This window comes from Podarcis erhardii, assembly GCF_964252035.2.
Source record: "Podarcis erhardii genome assembly, chromosome: 8".
In the NCBI taxonomy this organism is placed as follows: domain Eukaryota; kingdom Metazoa; phylum Chordata; class Lepidosauria; order Squamata; family Lacertidae; genus Podarcis; species Podarcis erhardii.
The window spans coordinates 19,117,931-19,140,999 of NC_138499.1; the positions used below are offsets into that span (position 1 = coordinate 19,117,931).

At 39.2% G+C, this 23,069-nt stretch overlaps 1 protein-coding gene across 5 annotated transcripts in view; it reads left to right on the plus strand.

Annotated features, from left to right (window-relative positions):
- Nucleotides 1-23,069, plus strand: part of CSMD3 (CUB and Sushi multiple domains 3) — a 574,504-nt gene that overhangs the window by 453,159 nt on the left and 98,276 nt on the right. For all 5 annotated transcript variants that reach the window (XM_081873886.1, XM_081873887.1, XM_081873888.1 and 2 more), the window contains 6 exons: nt 8,104-8,217; nt 8,753-8,848; nt 10,014-10,217; nt 14,284-14,408; nt 16,798-16,894; nt 19,315-19,419. In XM_081873886.1, the coding sequence (XP_081730012.1) occupies nt 8,104-8,217; nt 8,753-8,848; nt 10,014-10,217; nt 14,284-14,408; nt 16,798-16,894; nt 19,315-19,419 (741 nt within the window). The remainder of the gene's footprint in view (nt 1-8,103; nt 8,218-8,752; nt 8,849-10,013; nt 10,218-14,283; nt 14,409-16,797; nt 16,895-19,314; nt 19,420-23,069) is intronic.

Here is a 23,069-nt window from a genome sequence, read left to right on the forward strand (position 1 = left end):
TTTCCTTTGGAATGAAGTTTCTTTGGAAAGAGAGATTTCTGTGGTTTTATGGCATTTTGTAATACTGGGTTTATTTACAAACATACAAAGGTGGTGGCAGAAAATATAGCACTCCTAAAACAGCAGATTAACAGCACAGCATGAGATCAACAGAGCAGAGCAGAGCTGAGCTGAAATTTCTCAGAATGCATTTTTCTCTGAGAAAAGTTACATTCCCCCCCCCCCCTCACTGCCATGGAAATACACCACTTTTACATTACCCGCCATTTTGTTGGGTTAGTGGTGGCCACCACTGCCAGTGAAAGATACAAAATGGTGGGCAGGTTGCCAATGCAGTTGCTACTTGCAGCACCAGCAAAAATAACTGCCGCCACCTTAGGGAAAAATAGAAAAGGTGTTACTGCTAATTGTGAACCCTACATCTGATGAACAGATGGAAACATTCTGCTCCTCTACATGGATAAATTTGATTAAATAGTCCTCCCTACTTCACTGTTCTCCAATATGTTAAAGATAAGGCCCACTATATTCTATCTGTCTGGCAGCAGCTCTCAAAAATGGGAACTCTGTTCCAGCCCTGAAAAATCCTTTGCCTGAGGATCTGAGACTGCATCAAATCACACACTCCACCACTGAGCTTGACTCCATCCACTGTAATACAAAATACCCTCTTTCCATTAATGCTTGTTCTGCTTCTTGCAGGAAAAAATAAAGAACTTTTGATCACAGAGCAGGCTCATTTTGCCTTGAGCATTAGTGGAGAAGTTTGCATTTACAAATCCCTGGCTGATATTTTCAGACATGAGCAGCTAGTCTGCATTATAATATTCTTTTAAAAGAAAGAAAGAAATGATATAAAGAAATGTATTGTGTACACACAGCTATATACTGCAAGACTAAGCATATTTATGCAGAGTAAGCCCCACTACACTCAATGGGATGTACTGCCATGTAAATTCACCTTGTTTTGTTTTGGAGGCCCAGATTTAAATTCAACACAAAAAGTGCGTACAGTGTTTTGGAAAAGCTCACGCTTATGAAATGAAGTTTATGAGGCTTTATCGACAGAGACTTGTTTGTGGATTAGAGTATGCCTTCGGAAGATTAATCTCTGATAGAAAGGTGGGCTGCAGAACCACTCAGCTCTATCCAGAATGGAATGCAAATATTTAGTCACTGATTATCTGGTCCTTTTTTGTAAATAGCTGCAACTTCCTTAATAGGGCAGCCAGTAGCAGTCCTTTGCTACTTCCCCTCAACTAAAGATATTGTAATCTAAGTGTGAAAAGAACAATATAGTGGTTAGGGATACAGAAGGCTTCTAGATGATCTGTTTATTGAGCATTTATCCTGTTTTGTTTGCAAGGAGATTAGACCGCATTTAAATAAATAAATAAGCATTCATTTTTTATTTGCTTGCAGGGAGGCTAGGCGAGCAGTGCAGCAAAGTGAGTGTTATCCCACTGGTTTGGGAAAGGTACTCACTGTTTGAAGAAACCTTGCAGCGGGTCTGACCTAATCCCAGAAAGCAGCGGGGGTCAGGATAACTTTAATGTTTTTTATTGATTTATGAATATCAAAACAGCAACTCAACACATCAGCTAGGACTTGCTACCCAGACAAGACTAAGACTCCAACTAGTTCCCAACTCAACTATGAAGGGAGCAATACAGTGACTGGGGGAGAGGATTGTTCTGTTATAGACCAGGCAAGTCTGATAAAGAGATAGGGTTCTTTCCCTATTCCCTATTCCCTATTCCCTATTCCCTATTCCCTATTCCCTATTGCAAAATACTCCACCTTTAAAGGAAGTGGGTTTCTAGTGCAAGAACTCCGAATCAGCTTTAATTATGAATTTGAATCCCACCAGAAAATTGTATCAGTTTGGAATTCCCAGAGACATAGAACTGAGTTTGGGATGTGTTAGCTGACATTATTTTTTGTGTGCTGGTTGTTCCTCTCTCATATCAGATATGGAAGGAGTAGACTTTGGCTTTGCATGTTTAGGCTATGTTTCCTTCTGGACTCAGCTGTATTTTTGTAATTAAAGTGGAATATTTTAAAGCACGAAAATCCTCCTGTGACATGCTTCCTAAGTAAACTAAGTTCAGGCAAGTGCTACATGCCTGAACCTTCTTACCTATTAGAGAAGCCGAAGGAGCATTTCCAAATGCTGAATGGCAGCCACACTGACTAAAATCCACTTTTTTTTCTTGCCCATTGAGGACTTGATGGGGAACAATCAATAAATATTTACTTGAGTGGAATTCATAGGCTGAGAAGAGGTTTTTGGGATTCCAGCCAAGAGGAAAGAAAAATATATTTCAGAAAATATTTACCTCCCCATCTATGTTGTTTTCAGACAGGTATGCAATGATGACAGCTTAAGAGCTTTGCATTATCTTGTGTTTTTTCCAAGGTAAAGGGTGTGTATGAGAGCCTTAAATTACTTCTAAATCACCAATTGTTGAAGACATCAAAGCCCACTCAGCCAAGTCGATTTCTGTCATACTGAGCATGCAGATGCCAGCACGCAACAAAAGGCAAATATAGTATAGTTAGGTGCTTGTCTCTAAATAGTGTTCTTGAGTTTTTTCAACCTGCTAGGGAAAGAAGGATGCCCAGTGAATAAACTTGAGCTCATTTCAATGTGTATTTTAGCTTTGGAGAATAATATCATGGCAGTCATAATTTCCCCCGACTCTCTTGTTGCGTGTCAAGGTCCCCAGGGCCACCCCAATAACTCACACATCACACCAAATTTTTTGTTTAAGGTTTTTGGCATAATTTTGGCCATAACTTTATTAAAATACAAAAATGTGAGTGGTTGCTTAGGAATTAGTTGCGACTATCTGCCCCCACCGTGGGGGACAGACTGGCATTCCGCACACCTGCGAAAGTCAGAAAAGGGGAATACATTTGGGGGTAGCGGCGGAGCAGGGAACCTGCCCTTGACCCACCCCAAATGCAACCAGGAGCTCATTGCTATGGCCCGAGCCCCCTTGACAGAGTGGACAAGCAATAGTTAGCTCCCAATTCCTTTAACGGAATCCCTTGCAGCAGCAGCATTAGAGGGGCAGGCACAGCCAATCCATGTCCCTCAACCAACCAAACCATAAACCAATGCCTAACTGCAACCTTACAAGTTGTGACGATTTGCTACTCAGTAGGCAAAATCCAAATGGCCCCAGCCAATCAGCCAGATGGACAAAATTCCTACCGGGCCCCTGCTCCAAGAGCAGACCGACCCCATGACAGGCATAGCAAGGTCAAAGCGAACAACCCTAAATATAGGGGGGGGGGGGACGGGCAATCCTATGCACGGGGTGAAAAGAGGAAGCCCTAGCATCGTGCAAGGAGTTTTAGCATTTCTGGCTGTCAATCAACAAATGGCAACATTAACTTCTTCCCAACAACAAGGGAAGCCCAATCTCATCAGTGGCCAATGATCAATTAGCCCGCCCCACAACTTTGGAGTGTCCTGGCGGCCCCCACCACAACACGTGCTCTCCATGAAGGAGCACGCGCTTTGCTGTTGTTGTCAGTGAAGATATGAATAGACATTAAACATCTTTGGGGTGATCTTGGATAAATCCCCACACACACACACATTCTACGGTTTCCACAGATTCCTGCAAATACATAATATGTGTCTAAAAGAGTAATGTTGTGTTTTTTGTGGGGTTTTTTTAAAAAAAAGACTGTGAGGGGAAAGTGGGAATAAACTAGAGTGGAATATAATTATATATATACTCCTAATGCTTCTTTCTAGAGAACATCTGCACTAGCATCAGTCTGAGTGGCATCTGTTGACTTCATATAGTGTTCTTTAAGCATTGTAAAAAGATCTTTTGATATTGTGTGCCACTTTTAACATATGCTATTACAAAAGTTGTTTTTATTGCAGCACAGTAAATGACATCTGAGATCTTCTGACGGGTCACTTTTTGTGGTCCCCTATGTCCCTATACCAGAGACTGCGCATGTAGTGAGGCAAGCCTTACCCTGTGGAACTCCTTGCCAATAGAAGTCCCTTGGGAGTCTTCCCTGCTTTCTTTTATATGCCTTTTAAAAACTGGGCTGTTCAGATAGGCCTTTGGAATTCATCCTTTTTATTTTTATTTTTTAAAAAACACCAACACTTTAGAATGACATTTCATTGTTTTTACTGACGTTATTATTATTGTATTATGTATTTATGTGGTACAACTGTTTGCTATATTTCCTACAGAAGTGTGGGTTTATAAATATTTAAATAACGAAATAAATAAGCTCTGAGATAAATTCCACACACACTGGCATTTATGAATTTGAATTGTTCATGGGCATTTTAAATATTTGATTTGTGCTGGTTGTAGGCTGAGCTAAAGATTGAATTCAAAGTTGTTTGCTTTAGTTTATAAAGCTCACCTTAGGGGGAAAAACAACAGATCTCTCCTAGAGTAATGGTGTTTCTGTGGGTGTTCATGAACAAACATATCCATCAGGTCAATTCAATACAAGCCTGTGAAGATTGAGGCCTTGAAGTGAATTTGGTATGCAAAGTGTAACCAATCAACAGGCTATGCAGTAGTGACGATATATATTCCTCATGGCTTCATATATATTGGGAAGGACTAACCTGAGCAACCGGGGGTGATACTAAAGTGTGGAGATAGAAGTCCTTATTTGTGGTGGAGACAAATAATTGATGCTGCAATTATATAAGATCCAACTTAATCCTTTCTGATAATTAAAAATCATCTTAAGTTACTTCGTTAAGAAGTCTTAACAAGTATTTTTCATCGTCTCTCCTAAAATGAATAAAAATGGGGAGGCTGGAGGATCTATAGTGCAGAGATGGTTTTATATATGGTGCCGTCCCCCAATTATTTCATGTGTTGGTGTTTGATAGGTTAGAATATGTGATACAATAATCACCTACATACTTGGGAGAGGGCAAGGCAGTGGTCTAAGTAAGGAGCAGGACCCATTTGAGTATACATGGGAACAGGCAGACCTTTTTATTGTTATTGTATTTTAATATTTTGCTGGAAGCCACCCAGAGTGGCTGCGGAAACCCAGCCAGATGGGTGGGGTATTTATTATTATTATTATTATTATTATTATTATTATTATTATTATCATCGTCGTCGTCGTCGTCGTCATCGTCGTCATCGTTGTCTACCTGTCACAAGAAAAAAGGAGGGGGAGGATTATCCTTTCCATGAGGCTGGACTAGGGATTATCTGGGGTACCCAAGTGCTCTAAATATATATTGTGGTTGTGGCTATATTATCCAGTGGCGTGTGGTCAGTGGACTAGGTTAGTCCCCTAAATGTTCACAGTGCATTATGGTACTAAGTCTGGTTCCTCCTTCCCAAAGCCCGGGAAGCTTCTGCCTGACTTAGGGTGGGAGGCGCGATGCTCACATGTGTGATTTCAGGACATCACAATGTTCCTTGCACAATGTCACACACACCCCATCACCCTTGCAGGCTGGCGCCTCTGGCCCTAACTGTTCCCCTGCAAAAAAATTCACTGTGCACCATTGATATGATCCTATCATCCTATTCTCTATCAGAATCCCCCTTGATGATAATATAGTAACATATTTCCTAGAAAACATTGTACCCACAACCGAAGGCATCATCAGGTGATATGCTTCTTCTGATTTCTTCATTTGCATTCTACTGTGGACCGGGAAGATTTTCACCATTCATTTCTTCTTTATATCTGATGTATTTTGAAATCTAGAGCAGCCGAACCACATTCTCATGATGCCAGTGAGACCATTTTGTGAGAGCCTTATGACAGCTAGAAAGGGTTATCAAATTATAAGGGTAACTCTCTTTAGAAACTGAAGGGAGATTCTCATCAATTTGATTTCCCCCCACATTCAGCTTTGTAACAGCAACTGATGAAAATATCTGCTGAGTGGCTGAGAGCAATCAAGCAAAATAGAATATTTATAAGAATGAAATAGAGAAATAATGGAAAGGAAATTGTCTTGGAAACCACGACAATTCCAACAGAGAATCAAACAATGCAATGTAAATATAATGCCGCTCTCGTTATTCAAGATATTGTTGAAAGGGAAGGAGAAAAAAGGAGAAGCATGTGTATGACTACAATTATGTTGGTTCATAGGAGACCAAAGAAGAAGGGCCTTTGTAGTAAAAAAAGGAACAACTAGAGACCTACCAAAGCTATCATTCACTATAATTAATCTTACAAGCTTTAAGATACCCTTTAAGAAAAAAGGGAATATGTTGTGCTCTAAAGATTCTCGTCTTCACCCTAGACAAAAAAAATGTTGTCTTCAATACAGTCCAGTATATAGAGCTGTAGAACCTACATGGAAATTAATATGCTACACTTGAATATTAATATTAACATGTGGGATAGACTTTGCATGGATAATGCAAGAGAATTCTCTTCTTATATGTAGCATTTAATTAAGTGTTCAGGAATGAAATGGCGTGCTATGACAAAGCTATAAAATCATCCTCAGGCTGTTCTCTCTCTGTGTGTGTGTGTTTCTTTGACAAACTCCTGACATGTCTTCAGAGTACAGAAAAGAGTCCTAAGACCAATAACATTCTTGCTATTACTCTTTCTATAACTATTTTCCCACCCCCACCCCCCCCCACACTTCATTTGTAAAATCTGAACTTTTGACTTTTTAAATTAAATCAGCGTCCCTGAATTTCTGGTGTCTACTAGATTTTCCAGTCATGGGAGATGGCATTCCTGCTCAGTGTAGGAACATTCCCAATAAGTCTATCCAAATGGTGAACTGCTCACACCGGCTTCCAGTTTAGAACTATGTCTTTCAGAGTCCTAAGATCATGAACTGACACTTCTCTCCCACCACCAAAAGCTCCATGAAGTTCAAAAGACTTTTGAAATTCAGGCTGTTTGTTGTAGCTTGGAAGCATTAACACTTGTTGCAGGATAGGACCTAGCATCAGGTGAACGTTTATCAACCTTTCATTATAACAGGTGTAGAAAAATCATAGCAACCATTTATTTACTTTGTGAGTAAAGCTGGTCTTTGATGCTTGCTTCCCCTGAGGCAATGATATTCTGGGCATGTAAATAACTAATAACAGATGTTCAGGGCGGGAAGATGTACAGAATGGAGAGAAAAAGAAACCCAATATCAATAGTCCTTTTCAGCTTTCATATTGGGGCTTCAATGAACATGTGAGAATTGAAGAGTATGCACAAGCATTCTATCTAGATTTTTGCTGCTCTGTACAGAGTCCAAGGGTGACTGTCACTAGCTGGGAAGCTACAGTTTTGTCTTGAACTCGCAAGTTCAAGTGCAATTGGGCAAGACGTTTCCTTTTGCTGATGGAAATTTTGGCATCCCTGCATTCTCCCTAAATCTGTTCTGGGGTTTCTCCCAACCAGTCAGAGCTAGCACAGCTAGCAAAGTGGTTCACATTTTTCTTTTCTTCTCCTGCCGCCTCCTGTTTGACCCCTTGCATTCTCATCATGAGACTCTAAGATAAAAGAGGGCTTGGAAATTGATTCAGGGTCCAAATGCACAGTCTTGATGAAAACATTAATCATGCTGAAGTTAATTAAACTTCCAATAGACTAATCAGCTATAAATTAATGCTTTTGTATCCAACTTGCTAAGGGCATGAGGTGGTAGATGTTTCTATGAAAGACTACTTCTTCTTTACTTTTTTTTAATTTCTTGTTTACATTTGGCTCTTGTTGGGCAGAACAGCAAAGGTCAGGCCCTCCAAATGAATCTTTGTCTCCAAAGGAATCTGGTGGTCATGGTTAGAGTTGTTGTAGTAGCGGTACTTTGATGACATCCTCCTTCTCTCTGCATGCACTTCTGTGGTCTTTTCCAAAAGACTCATTCCCCACAGATTGGCTGGCCTGCTCCCATAGGATCCACAGACTTCTATCAATATAAGAAGCTGCCCAACAGAACCAACATGACAGCTGGATCAGAAGAAAAAATGGTTCATTACACTTAGGTTACTGTATGAAAATGGTAACTGCTATCAGAGTATCACTTAGCTGTATGCATGGTATTAAAAATGAACAATAACTTTCTTTCAATTTAATTTCCTACTTTTCTTTTTATCTTTCCTTTAGTGGTTTTTGGCCAGTTTGTATTTTTCCAGACATCACTCCATGACGTGGTTGAGGTATATGATGGCCCAACTCAACAGTCGTCTTTATTATCTTCTCTTTCAGGATCTCATTCAGGTATATCACCATAGAACAACCATGCATTCCTTGTTTGTTGGATAAAGATTTGTGCCAGATATTCTGGTGGATAGATGGTTGATATTGATTTTTCTTCTTAATGTGGGTGGGTTAAAATTCCAAAGTATTTTCTTTTACAAATAAATTACAATGAGATCAGTTGACTGGAGGTGTTTCTGTATGATTCAAGCCACATGTAATCATTCCTCAGAAGTGAGAAAAATATTGGATATACATGCTTAAGCCACTGATATCTTTGCTAAAAAGATGAATAGAGGAGTGGCCTGTGTTAGCAAAATATCCCCTCTCCGAAACACCACTTGTAAAATGTAACTAATCAACTGTGATACTTTATGTCTAAGTCAATCAATATGAACCTGACATAATATTAAGTTAGACCAAAAGGACCCTAACACTGAGATTAGGATTTAAAATAACAAGTTTGCCAGATGTAATGCAAACAGTATTTTAGGATTATTGGCAAAAAAAACCCACCAACGTGTTGCTGAGATACAATGCTTGTTGTCTTGAATAGGAGAATCCCTTCCCTTGAGCTCAGGGAACCAGATTACCATCCGGTTTACTTCAGTTGGACCCATAACAGCTAAAGGATTTCACTTTGTTTATCAAGGTATGAAACATGAGTGCTTCAAATATGCTTCACTTAAACCTTTGTGCTAGTCTTTCACATTTCCTTTCATTTCTAAGACCTTTCTTTAAAACACACACACATTTTTAAACCCCCAACTCCAGTCAGTTTGAAACTATATCCAACACAACAGAGATTAAGAAGTATAAAATATTGATACAGAAAATACTATCTGGTTGATATATCCAGTGCTTTTTTCTGGGGGTGCGCAGTGGTACGCATACCCCTAAACATTTTGTGAATCTTTGTACTTTTGTCCATTTACTGTATTTATTTTTCCCGATTTGAACTATAAAATGGTGATTTTCTTGGGTCAAAATGAGAGTACCCATAAACATTTTTTTTAAGGAAAAAAGCACTGGATATATCATATTTCCTTATGTATTTTGAATCCCTGTGGTTATAGCATGTTTAAGAAGACATAACCATTCATGAAACTTAAATCTGTAGAAAATCTGTAGAAAAGCTATGAAGGGTTTGCAAACTTGAAGTGAGACTGGGAAATTCCCCTTTTCCATTTTGCTTATAATCTGATCTATTCATATTCAACCTTGCCTGCCACTCAAATACATATTTCAGTATCATTGTGAATTTAGACAGTGTATTACCCTGAGCTAAATCAATAATTTTGCTATTAATTATTAAGTCATTTCACTTCATTTACTTTATTTACCATGTTATGGCTCAGGCACTTAAAATGACTGCACGTCAACATTTGCTACTGTAATTCAGTCTTTTATAAAATTTGAATACTGATCTGACAAACAGATCATATATTCATAAAACCATAGCCAATAGATTTAAATATCTATCCATCACAACAATATGAACTTCATATATTAGTTCAATAATGCATCACAGTTTGTTTGTTCTTTATCCAACTAATGTACAGTACAGTCCCAGCGTCATTTTTCAAAGGGCTCATAGGGACAGCTCTTTTATCTAATCAGAACTGTTGTTTTACTTAACGTTTATAAGTATAGGCCTTGTTTTATAAGATAAAATAGATATATACACTCAATCAGGAACTGCATCAAAGTGATTTTTTAAAAAGCCCTAATTTTAAATGTATTTTAAATGTTTGTGCAGGCTAAAAAAATATTTTTGCACTATGAATCAGTACATTCCATTTCTTGTGGGTTTCTAGCGGTTCCAAGAACAAGTGCAACCCAGTGCAGTTCAGTGCCGGAGCCACGATTTGGGAAAAGAATTGGAAATGAGTTTGCGGTTGGTTCATTGGTTCTTTTTGAGTGTAATCCAGGTTACATACTCTATGGATCAATAGCAATTAGATGTGACACAGTGCCCAATGCGTTGGCACAGTGGAATGATTCCCTTCCTACATGTGTTGGTGAGTAGTTAAAAGTTGTATTTTTGTAAAGGTCTAGTTACTGTCTAATGAAGTATTGTATCAAGTACTGACACATTTGTTCCTGTACTGTTGCCAGCACCCATGCCTTACTGGCCTTCTGTTATATGCAGAATTATACAAAGTTATCACTAAAGAGAACCAGGAATCCCACCCTTTCTTTTCTGTAGATGTTAATATTTTTCTCCCTTACATTAGAAAATACCATTTACACAGAATCACTAAACTCACAGGATTCTGAAAATTTCACCTCATTTTTACACATTTCCAGGGAAACGTTGCAATTCCTCTAAATAGTGCGTTCAACCCACACACTTGCTTACCCTTTTCTCTATTATTCCTGTCTATGGCACTTACATTTTCTAAGATTTTGCTGGGTTACATCTAATGGTGTCAATGCACAAGGGAAGTGGGCTTCTCTGCACACAGCAGGACTTCCATTTCATCCTGCAGCTCCCAGCATACTCAAAACTCTGCTTCAGAGACACCATACCTAAGATATTGACTGCTGAACTCTGCTACTGTGTTCATTCCATCATCACTTCTAAGAATAGGAGAGCATATTCGTTCTACATTCCTGTACCATTGCTCATAGTTTCTCGGTATCTTGTATTCTGCCTTAAGCTGCTTTGACCTGTTTAAACTCTACTTTTTTATGAGTATGCAACATTTGAAAGTTTGCTTTGTTTCTTCATGATGACAATTCTTCTTAGCTGATTTATTTATTTATTTAAATAATAACCAGATAATCAATAGGGAGGAGGGAGGGTCTTATATAAGGGTTTTTATGATCTCAAAGGCTGGTTTTAGTATTTTTAAAATTTAAACTCATCCCATAAGACCTTAGTATCCGTACCTACCCATGTGTTGATATCATTGGCTGAGGTACTCTTCAGGTGCCTTAATCAAATTAAGCACAATGGGTGGCTACAAAAGAAAGAGACTTTCCAGCAATAGCATCTCTGTTGTGGAAGTCCATCCTCAAGGAGGCCCATCAGGTCATTTAAATACTTACATGTCTTTTCCGCATCAAACACCATTTCATTTTTCCAGATGTTCTAGGCTACTCTTTACCAACTTGGTCGCTCCAAATGTTTGGACCACAACTCCCATCAGCCTCAGCCAACCTGCTTGATGGGTCTGATGGGAGTTGTAGTCCCAAAACATCTGCATCAGCTTTATTATGCAGTGCCCTGATATTATTTTTAGCTCTATGGTGTTAGTTTTGTTTTGTTTTTGCATTTCTTTCCCTTGCTTTAATTCTTTCAGGCTGTGCTGTTTAATATCTTCATCTTTGTTTTAAGGACATTTGTCTTGTTTGTGTTTTTTGCAGAATTTTTAAAAATGACTATGCGATTTTAATCTTGGAGCCAATTTTACTTGCATGCTGCCCACAGAACGATTGTTATAGGGTGGCTTATAAATTGAATAAATAAAATAAATTACAAAAGTTAATTTGACCCAAGGAAGGTAGTTGCTCTTCATTAGTGCACATCACTCTTCTCATCTAGGTCATAAATATGCATGAGCTTAAAACTGCTCTGAAGAAAATCAGGTTAATAATTGAAATGCTAGCCATGACCATTTTAAATTGCCGTAGCTCTGTAGCAACTGCTTCAATGTTTCCTTACAGATATCAGCTATCAGTCATTCTGTCTGCTCCTGCTTTTACCAGTAATTATTTAAACTGTTTAAGTGACACTGACCTTTAGTTTATTCATGTAGTCCCTGACAGATTCTATCAGTTATATGCACTACAAAATGTAGCTCCTACATTCATTACTCAGATAAGTTTCCTTCTTCTACATATTCTTCAAGTCCTCATTTTTGTATCTAATGAAATGAGCTCAAGGACTTGATAATGTTGTTCCACCGGAGTGATGCATGGGCTGCTAATGGTACTGATAAAACTTCTCATCAATCATTTCTCCAAGCCATTATAATACCAGCAGAATATCTGTATTTAGATGACAGTCTAATGTGGTTATATTAGAATGTCTAGTTTCTTGACCGCAAGTATCATTCATGTTTAGCATCAAATATCAGTGTGGTGCCCTTATGAGTTCTTTCTGTTTATGTCTGTTATTACTGTCATTATTTATTTTGTGAGTAACACAAATGTGGGCTTTACTGTTTTGACAAAAGTAACATTGGACTCCAGCAAAGTCTCCTTTTTTAAAAAAATGGAGCTGCTTTGCGACAGAAAAAAATAGGCTATATTTTATTTAAGCCCTGAGGGCTCATTACATCTCTAAGAAGCCCTTTTTGACACTAGATCCAGGCCCTACTGCCTTTTAATCTCAGATTGAATTCTCAGACTGAAACCTGCATCATAAATGGGTTCAAAGCTGAACAAGAAAGGCTAAAATTCCCCAGGCCTAATCTGTTAAAATAAAATGCCCTAGCTAATCAGAGTGCTATTCTGTATTCCATGCTGTAGATCATATTAAGGCTGTGAACCTATACAAGCAAAACTGGGCCTAAGTCACATTGAACTCAGCAGACTTTACTTCTGAGTAGACATGCTTAGGGCTGTGTTGTAAGTCTGTGTATTAAACTATATTAAATGAGGGCAGATCCACACTGTGCTTTTAAAGCATATCCAATGAACTTCCCTCCCCAAATAAATACGCAGTTTATTAAAGGATGCTAGGACTTGGAGCTCTCAGATGGGGAAACAATGGTTCCAGGTTTCGTAAGGGAAATTAATATGCTTTCATAGAATTCTAAGGATCTAGTCCAACCCGCCCCCATGCAGGAATTACAGCTAAAGAATCCCTGGCAGATGGTCATACATTATTATTATTATTAGTAGTAGTAGTAGTAGTAGTATTCAGGCATAGGTAAACTCAGCCTTCCAGATGTTTTTTAGCCTACAACTCCCATGATCCCTAGCTAGCAGGACCTGTGGTCAGGGATGATGGGAATTGTAGTCCCAAAACATCTGGAGGGCTGAGTTTGCCTATGCCGGATTATTATTGTTGTTATTATTGATATTGTTGTTGTTGACTTGGAGAAGTACACTAATGATTCACTAGGATTTCTGGGTCATGGGTTTTATTTACAAAGAAAATAATATCAGCAACAACATTATTTGTTCATCCATTCTTATTTCTCACAATTACCAGCTTTTTAGTGGATCAATAAAAGTTGTACTTCTTTTTTCCTTAGGAGTCTGCTTAGACAACCTCAGAACATAAATTTATAATGACGATGTGGCATATAGATTATGTAAATAAATAAAATATGGACTGATTGATTCATTTCCTCTCAGATCATGATTAGCTACTCTCAGCTAGGTGTTGCAAATGGGGAGGCAGCTTGGGGAAGAGACAAGCCCTTCTTCAAGTCTGCTCCCCTTGGTGTTTTTGCTCCTTCATCCTTTAGACTGAACTTTTATAGGGCTGTAGACTACACTCTCCCAAGGCAGAGAGTTGTCTCAGGGATTCAGTACACCTTCTAAGTAGCAGGGTGACTATAATGAACAGCTGATCTTTCAAACATACTTACTTCTCCTTAGCAAGCAATATCAGATCCTTGGGGATGTCCCCCATTCCAAGAGTGTCCACTGCAACCCTAACCCCATGAATAAGCCCTGTTGCATTGAATAGGACTAATTTCTGAGTAGTTCTGGTTAAGCTTGCATTGCTAACTCTGGAGAGAGCCTTGCCTTGCAATAGACAGTACATTTTACCATTCCTTAATCCTATTCTCATTGAGTCCACATATAGAACCTGAATGACTACAGAATGTATTATTTAGCAGAAGTGGATGATACCTGTTGAGTGCAAATGCCAGATTCAGCCATTATGTGTATATATCAGATGTGTTAGAACAGTTTAAGAGTCTTACAATATCATCCAAGCCAGGATGGGTGGGTGTAATGCTGTGTTTTCGTTTCCTGAGGCCATCTTGAACTATAGGATCATACTGTAAAACTGTTCAGATCATGTTTGTAATTCTGTAAGGTTTTGTTACAACCTATCCCCTGCTGTGATGAATGAAATACAGGGGAACCTCTTCCCACATTTTATGCCTTTGTTTCCAGTGCCCTGTGGAGGAATTTTAACTAAACGCAAAGGGACCATTTTGTCTCCTGGCTATCCTGAGCCTTATGACAACAATCTGAATTGTATTTGGAAGATCACAGTGCCTGAAGGAGCTGGAATTCAAGTAAGAACACATAGAATTTTTTTCTGATATCAGTATAGGCTCTCATCTCTGGAAGAACTGAGGGCATGAAGAGTTCAAACCAAACCAGGCAATTAACAACTGTCACAATAGATATAACCTTTTTCCTGGAGCAATTTACTGTGAGAGACATTCCTGTTGAGAAATATTACTTTTAGTATATCAAGATTAAAATTTTAACAATTTTAACAGTTTTTATAACTATAATATATGAAAGGTAATTTAAGGTGCTGGAACTAATGACATTTTATCTGCATGATCCAAAACCCTGCCAGGCTCCAACTGGCAGCATGGAGGTGAGGTCAGAGGAGCACTTTTGAACTCTTCCATTCGTTTACTAGCTACAAGTGGTAAAATTACCTCTTCTGCAAATACTGTCAAGGCTGCAGGAGTTCTGACCTCTTTTTCACCTGGTGACCCTACACCCTTGTGCAAATTAATTGAAACAAAGCATGTTTTCTATCTTACTCGTAATCCTGTACTCAAAACAAACATGAAAAGTCAGTTGATCATTATGCTGCCAGAATCCTGCAGCCAATAGAAGGAATGATGCGCTCGCCACAATATATTGAAGTTCTATGAAAGATAATTATTCCAGAGCTGGAAAAGAGGTATCCTGACGGTACTGGGATATTGCAGCAGGACCTAGCCCTCTGTCACACATTGAAAGTGGTGAAGAAATTCAAGACAAATACAAGTACTTGATTGGCCGGGGAATTCCCCAGAGGCAAATCCCATTGAGAATTTGTGGGCTATATGTGAAAGTTGCCTCCGTGCTATAGACTGGGGAAGCTCATTCAGGCACTGATTCAAGTGTGTACAGGGATCCGAAAATCAACAGTGACTGTTTGAAACTAGTAGACTCCATGCCAAACCATGTTCAAATTCTGCTTAAAAATAGTGGAGGTCATATCCATTACTAATGTAAGTATATGTGAGTTTTGTACAATAAACTACATTGTTTGTTTCAATGAATTTGCACAAGGGTGTAAGAAGTTCCCAGTTTTGATCTCTTCTTTCTCTGAAAAGAAAGAAAAAAGTGTCAGGTATCAAGACTGTGAAGTACCCTGGCCAGAGAGCTGCTGCCATTATAGTACCAGATCAGATGAGCCAATAGTATGATTCATTATAAGGCAGTTTCATATTTAAAACTGGGGATGACCATCCTGAGCTCCTTTATGCAGTATATTTCACACAGCAGAATCTCTATGTAATTAAGTTATCTGAAGACCTGACAAACCCTCCCACCCACTCTATTTTCAGAAAGCTAACATTTTTTCCCCCCAGTTTGTTAACAATGAGAAATACCCAATTAACTGGAAACACTATTTTTTCCCCCTTATCCCAGAACTCAGGATATAGGAATAAGCATAGTTTAGAGAACTTCATTGGCCTTTATGGTGTCTGTTAGTTGTAAGAATGGAGGAGGAATCTTTTCAAAATGGATTTCTACACATAATTTGGTAGTGTAGGCCCAGTTTGCCCATGCTGAACCACCTCAAGAGTTGAATGACCACATATGTCCTGGTTGCTTGTGCATTGTTGCATTTTGTTTCGTTTTTAAAAGCCCGGCTAATTGTATGCAAAAATTATACAGAAAAAGCTGATAGAGTCCAGGGGTGTGTGTAACCATTATTTGAAGTTGTTTCTATTATTTTATGTTTATTACCTACTGAGACTTGGCCCAATTTCATTACTCCGGGTAGAAGCAGACATTCAGCAAGGAAGAGACGATTCCAAATCATGTTTGCCATTGATGTGCAAATTGGTAATAGGAGAGCATTTGGAGACCAAAAGGAGGATGGTTTAACCTTCCTCATTGCCTTTTCCCCCCACTCTTCTTTTCCTGGTGGTTCCAGACATGTCATCTAGTCTAGTGGTGAAAGTGTCCATGGAAAATGGTTGATTTGGAAAAATATCTGAACAAGGGATGACTGAAGTACCCCTTCTTCCCACTACTTCACCCATACACGTGTCCTAACTTTATTTATTGGCAGTGAACATGTGGTTGGAAATCTCATTGTTACCATACATCTAGCTCTCCTTTCATGCAGGGCAAAACTTTTTGGGTGTCCACCATTATTAGGTAAGCATTGCTAACTTCTGTCAGCAAGCACAAATACCAGTACTTTGTAGAACAGGTGGATGTTACAATGTCAGAAGAAATGGAGATAACTGAGGACAGTATTAGATGCTATACGAGGTACTCACCTTGCATGCCTAGTTGAACCCAGTTTTCATTGCAAGCCTTCACTACTTGCAAAAAGTATAGCTGCTGAAAATATACTTTTTATGATAGTTGTGAATCTGGGGAAATTGTAGAATTTTGAATTCTCTCATAATTTTGCCATTAACTTTTTCTTCTTCATAGGTACAGGTTATAAGTTTTGCAACTGAGCATAACTGGGACTCTTTGGATTTTTATGATGGTGCTGATAATAATGCTCCGAGGCTTGGAAGCTATTCAGGTGAATGGAAAGAATGACTACATTTCTGGTACTCCCTTTTATGATAAACAATCAACCTGTGCCACTTCTGAAGATGCCAGCTATAAAGATATGGAATTGGGTTCACGTAATACATAATACATCTTCTGGAACGAGTTAGAGAGTCAAAGCTGCATGCCAGATTTCTGGGGTTTCATTACCCAGTGCTACGATATATTGATGTCTGCCTTAAAACATATTGTATTGCCATTTGCTGCTACACATCACATATATTGTGAGTGCAGGGTGGTGTGAATTATATTTCCAATATTTGTCATCTAGAGCAGATCCTGTTTACCAATACTAGACTTCAAAAAACAATTGGCTCTTAATGGATTTTGTACTATGCAACCTGGATGGAAGTTGAATACAAATAACACAATATCCAGGATCCACTGAAATGTCTAAATCTAAGATTCTTCTGCATACAAAACCATTCACGTGCCTGTGAACCACAGTCACCAATGCATCCTCTTCTTCCTTGCCCCATTACTAGCTATATCATTATTCTCATTCCTTTCCTCTTCCAAACTAGCCCAAGAACCCTAGGAACCTTTTTTTTTTTTTTTTTTGGCTTGTTCAGTTGATCAAGCTGCTGTTTCATCATCTATTTTCCCTTCAGGGCTTCCTTAGTCCTCTTGTGTAGATGGAAGGCATAAGATCATATCTCTTGCTTGATTTGAATTGCCGCCTGTTTGAATGTGATGCCTGGTTGAACAGCTTGGATTACTGAAGTGTTCCAGTCATGGTTCGGCCACTCCTTTGATATACTATAAGTAATAAATAGCGTACTGTTTAAATTCTCAACAGTATTTACTGTCCTCTGGAACATGTAGCCTTTCTGAATTTTCAATACTCTAGCCTTTTTCTGCTTTACTAATACCCAGTCTTATTTGTTTTTCTCCTGCTAACTTAGTCCCATCATCAGTGGTCAGCTAGTGTGGGCACTGGTGGAGAGTCCCAGGAGCTAAAAAGGCCCCTCTAAGAATTTAATTTTAGAAACTTTTAAATTTGGTACCAGACTTTTAACCTAGAGGTTCCTACATAACTTCCCTGTCGCTTTTTACCTGGTCTGTGCAGCTTTTGGTCAGCTGCTAGGCTTATGATGCAAACAGAACAAATGAGGTTGTCGTCCATCACCAAGAGTTTTATTTGAAGGATACATGCACAAAATTTCACACGAGCATATAAAGAAGAGAAAACACTTCTTACATTCTCAGGGTAGTAGTGATTAAAGGTGGCAATGATGATCGGTCGGCCCAGGATCCCATACTCTCCAGCTCATAACTCAGAGGCAGAGGAACAGTCAAAGAGAATTCACAGCTGTGTCTTGACATGTCTCTATTCCTTCTTATACCATTGTTTGTCTCTTCACTCCTTTCTCTTTCATTCATGATGGCCTTTGACCATATGTACACCCAAATGTCCTCCACATCTGCTGTCTGTGACTCATATCCCTAGATGTTAACTTCCCATTTTTCATATATGTGTGTTTCCCTAGAATGTGGGCATGTGCAGAGTACCTCTGACCTTTGTTCTGCTTGTTCCCTTTTTCCATTCTTGCTCAAGCCTAACCACAACCTATATTTCCTGCTCTAGTACAGGCAGATATTAAAGTGAGTGTGAAGTAGAAATAGGACTTGAAGCTGAGTCTCAGTGCCATGCAAGAGACATAATTTATGGCTCTAAATTTCTCCTTCCCCCCCTCACTTTCTTACCTGACTGTGCCAACACTCATGGCTCTCTGTGCTTGGGATCTCATATGCTCATACTAGCTATGGTGGGTGAGTGCCACTTTTGAATGGAAGCCAAGTTCAGCTTCAAACAGTAGTGGTTATCCAGTATCTTACTGTACCGAAAATGCAAAGCCCTGGCCTGTAGGGCTATCGATTTGATAGGGTCTGGTGGAGAGGGTGCTGAGTGGTGCTGTTGTTGTTGCTGCTGCTGTAACTGGAGCAGTGGAAGGCAAAGGAAAAATGCTGGGCAGTCGCATTGTTGGGCATGGCATATGTACCAGTGGTCCACTGGCAGCCTTTTGCAAAGGAGCTGCTGAAATTGGATGCTTGCCCTGAACCATTGCCAAACACTCTTGCCGCTATATTTTTTTTGTAATTATAGCAAAATATCAGAAGATACAATAGAGTTAAACCAATCATGTTGAGATAACTCAGTCGGTGGAGCGTGAGACTCTTAATATCAGGGTTGTGGGTTTGAGATTGCACAATTCTATAATTCTGTGATTTTACTGTTATCTTATAGTGGTAAGATGGAGTCATTCTACAAACTGGAGAATGTTTGATTTGTGTGTGTGTGTGCAAGATTTCATACATTTAAAGACAAAATCCAAGGAGCGTAAATACTCACTGTACTAACATGATTTTTTCTATTTTCATTTCCCCCAGGAACTACAATACCTCCACTTCTCAACAGTACATCCAACAACTTGTACCTAAACTTTCAGTCAGATATTAGTGTGTCAGCTGCTGGATTCCATTTGGAGTATACAGGTAATGTACATATGATATATGTTACGCTTGTGTAAGCCAGGATAGTTTTGGACACACAAAGGATTGCCTTCAAAGCATTCAGGCCTTGATCTAGTTGGCAGAGTTAGCATAACAGGATTGGGTGTCAATTTGCCTTTAAAAAATTATTATTGTCATTATTTCTGGCTTACCCTGTGCTCCTCTTGCTGCCACACATAATGTTATTCAGTCTTTAAAGTGGAATGACCTCTTGCAAATAGAATTCTGTCAACAATTTAAAGATTGTTCCCCTATAAAATATGGTAGATCTGTGGTTACTTTGGAATTGTCCTATAACAGATTGCAACTACTGAACTGCATTAGTGATCAAAATGGGAGAACCAAAAGGGCACCCCCTCACCCACCACAGTTTCCATTTCTTTCTTTTCCAAATGTCAGTCTTCATTTTGTCTCTACTGAACATGCTGAACAAAGGTGGCTCTAGAGGGTGCACTTGGTGTAGCTTCTGGGGCACCAGAGCAGTTCCACCACCAATGGAAGGTGAAGAGGTGCCAGATTTTGGCATCACCCAGGACACCACTGAAATTTGAACACCAAGGTTCACCACTGTGCTGGAACTTCATTGGGACGTTTTTGTGGGGTTGCTGTCTTAGGTTTTAACAGAGTATTTCTTCTACTGCAAACCTCAGGGTTACCTCAAGCATGCTGACACTTCCCTATTGTTTCTCAGAAGTACCATTTTGACCTCAGTCCTGTTAGGACTTACCACCTTTCTCAGCTTTTAGAAGGATGGTTGTGGGAAAATATAGATGGGAGAAAGTGTTAGATGACATGTTTCAGGTTCTTTGGACGTCGATGTAAAAGTTTTTGTATCTTTTAAAAAATAAGTAAATAAATTCAGGAAGACCAGAGCCACAAACTGAAGTGTTGTTATCAGTATATCTGACTGATTTTTGTTTACTGCCTGTTCAGTCCTCAGCCATTTTGCAATGTGACCAGAAAGTGTTGAATTTTGGATGTTCGATAGCAGTAGTTATAATAGAGATGTGTATTTGTATTTGTTTCATCTGCTGTCATGTAATCCTCTTCTTCCACCTTGCATTTTACTGCCTTGCTGTCGTGTTTCCAAAGATATCGGAGTAATTGGTTGTTTTAAAGCTAGGAGGAGAGGAAAAGAGTGCTGAGATTTCAGGGAGTTGTCACCATTATGTATTGATCTCAGTAACTGTTCCAGTCACTGCACCTGGAATATATCTTGTAGGTGCCTAGAGTACTCATTTGCATACCTATGATTGACAGCTGAACAACTGATAGTAAATAGAATGGAAACAATTTCACTCCTCTGCACATTTCACAGACTGATTCCATCTATGTCACAACTGTGGACAAAGCCCAAACTGTTGTTTTAGAACACAATATGGTGGAAGACCACAGCTCAGCACTAGAGCAGTTGCGTTGCATATTCAATCCATAGCATCTCCAGTTAAACAAAGATCAGATGTCCAGTAATGTGAATGAAGGATCTCTGCCTAACACCTTGATCACTGTAGAGCTAGATAGATCTAGTATAAGGCTACCTCCTTAGGAAAGACATGGGAAGTCAGCTGATGCATGAGATCTGATTAGGAAGTAAAGGAGTGGAACAGAGATGGGAAACCTGCCCTTCAAGTTGCTGCTGGAGTCCAGACTCCCATCAGCCCTAGCCAGCATGGTAAATGCTAAAGACTGATAGAAGTTCCAGTCTCTCAACATTCCAAGGGCCATATAGTCTCCTTTACAGGGACTGGGATGGATAATATCGAGAGACATTTAGCTAGTGTCAGGTGATTTCAGAGGTAGTCCACAGCTCTGTGGTCATGGTAAATGGCAATAAAAAAAACCTTTAGACAATGAAGAATGATAAACCAGTTGGGTTTTTTGGGGTTTTTTTGGAAGTATGTAAACATATATACATATATGTAATCATGCACTAAGCCTGATCATGACAACCACAATCTCCCACGTTATGGTATTGCAAGAGTCTTCTTATAATACATGGAGTCAATTTTATACAAGCAAATTCAAGGAAGATTTTAAGGAACTCTCTCACATTGTGGTATGTCATAAATGTTGCTGTCCAAGATGACCTGATCCATAGATTTTTCTCTGAAACATGTGGGGTGGGGGGAGGTTGACACATTTATTTCTTCGTCAGCTGCCCGCAGCTTTTTTCCTTTTTAATTAATTGGTTACAGGTGGAGAATTGGAATAGCAGGATAGTATTCTGAGATTTATTGGGTGCTCAATTATATTAATATCCCTGTATCTACTATGTGCTCTTCTGGTTATCTATTCAGACAAAAATGTACATGAATTCTGTGTGTGCGCTACAAACTGGATAATATCTGTCACTTTAACAATCAGTAACTGACAAAAAAATCCATATAAATAGAGATGATGACTAAAAAAATGGAAGAGTAAGCAATTGCTTAAAGAAATATGTAGCCTAACTATGCTTTCCTCCAGTTTCATTTGGGATTACTCATTTTAAAAGGCTATATTTATAATTAAAAGGGTATTTGTGAACAATTAACTTCAGAAAAGGAGAGCAGGTGAAAAAAGTAGCCATAACTCAGCACTATGTAATCTTTGTCTATAGACTTTGAGAATTCTTGGAGAAATAGTGATGTTCCTGCAGACTGGAGATGGGAAAATGGTTCCTCATCTTCAAAAAAGGGGAGGGGGAGAGAGACCCAGGCAACTACAGACTAGTGAACCAGGAAAAGTCCGAGAATTGAAAATTAAACAGTCAGTCTATGAGCACTTAGAAAACGTTGCTGTGGAAAATAAGACCCCAGCATGGGTTTCTCAAAAACAACTCGTGCCAGATGAATCATACACACACACACACACACACACACACACACACACACACATATAGTAAGGCTTTTGACAAAGTCCCCCAAGATATTCTTGTGGAGAAGCTGGTAAAATGCACATATACTTTGGTATATGTGGCATGGAACATGTTGCTTGAGTACACAGATTTTATTTTTATTTTTCAGAAATAGCAGCTGTGGGGCCCAATCAAGATCAGTACCCTGGTATGGAGCAATAGAAGTTTGAGGGCCTTTAGACTTCACACACACACGGCCTGCAAGTTCACTTCCAATCCACACCTGCAATTTGCTTGCCAGTAAAATAATAATTTCTCGAAGCTACAAACATGAGTCTGACCAAACCGCGGGAGGTAGTGGAAGATAGCAGTGCCTGGCGTGCTCTGGTCCATGGAGTCACGAAGAATCGGACACGACTAAACGACTAAACAACTAAACAACAACAACAACAAATAATAATAATAATAATAATAATAAATTTTATTTATATCCTGCCCTCCCCAGCCAAAGCTGGGCTCAGGGCAGCTAACAACAATAAAACAGTACAAAAGTACAACACAACACAACACTCTAAAATCATTCATTATAAAATTAATTCAAAACAAGCCACTGGCAACCACTGGGCCAGAGCTCCGTGAAGATTGCCGAGGGAGGGAGTCAGGCTGTGCCCTGGCCAAAGGCCTGGTGGAACGGCTCTGTCTTGCAGGCCCTGCGGAAAGATGTCAAGTCTTGCATTGGAGCAAATTGGAGTGCTGGTGCTTATCCTTAAACCAGGGAAGAAGAAGCTTCTTGTTC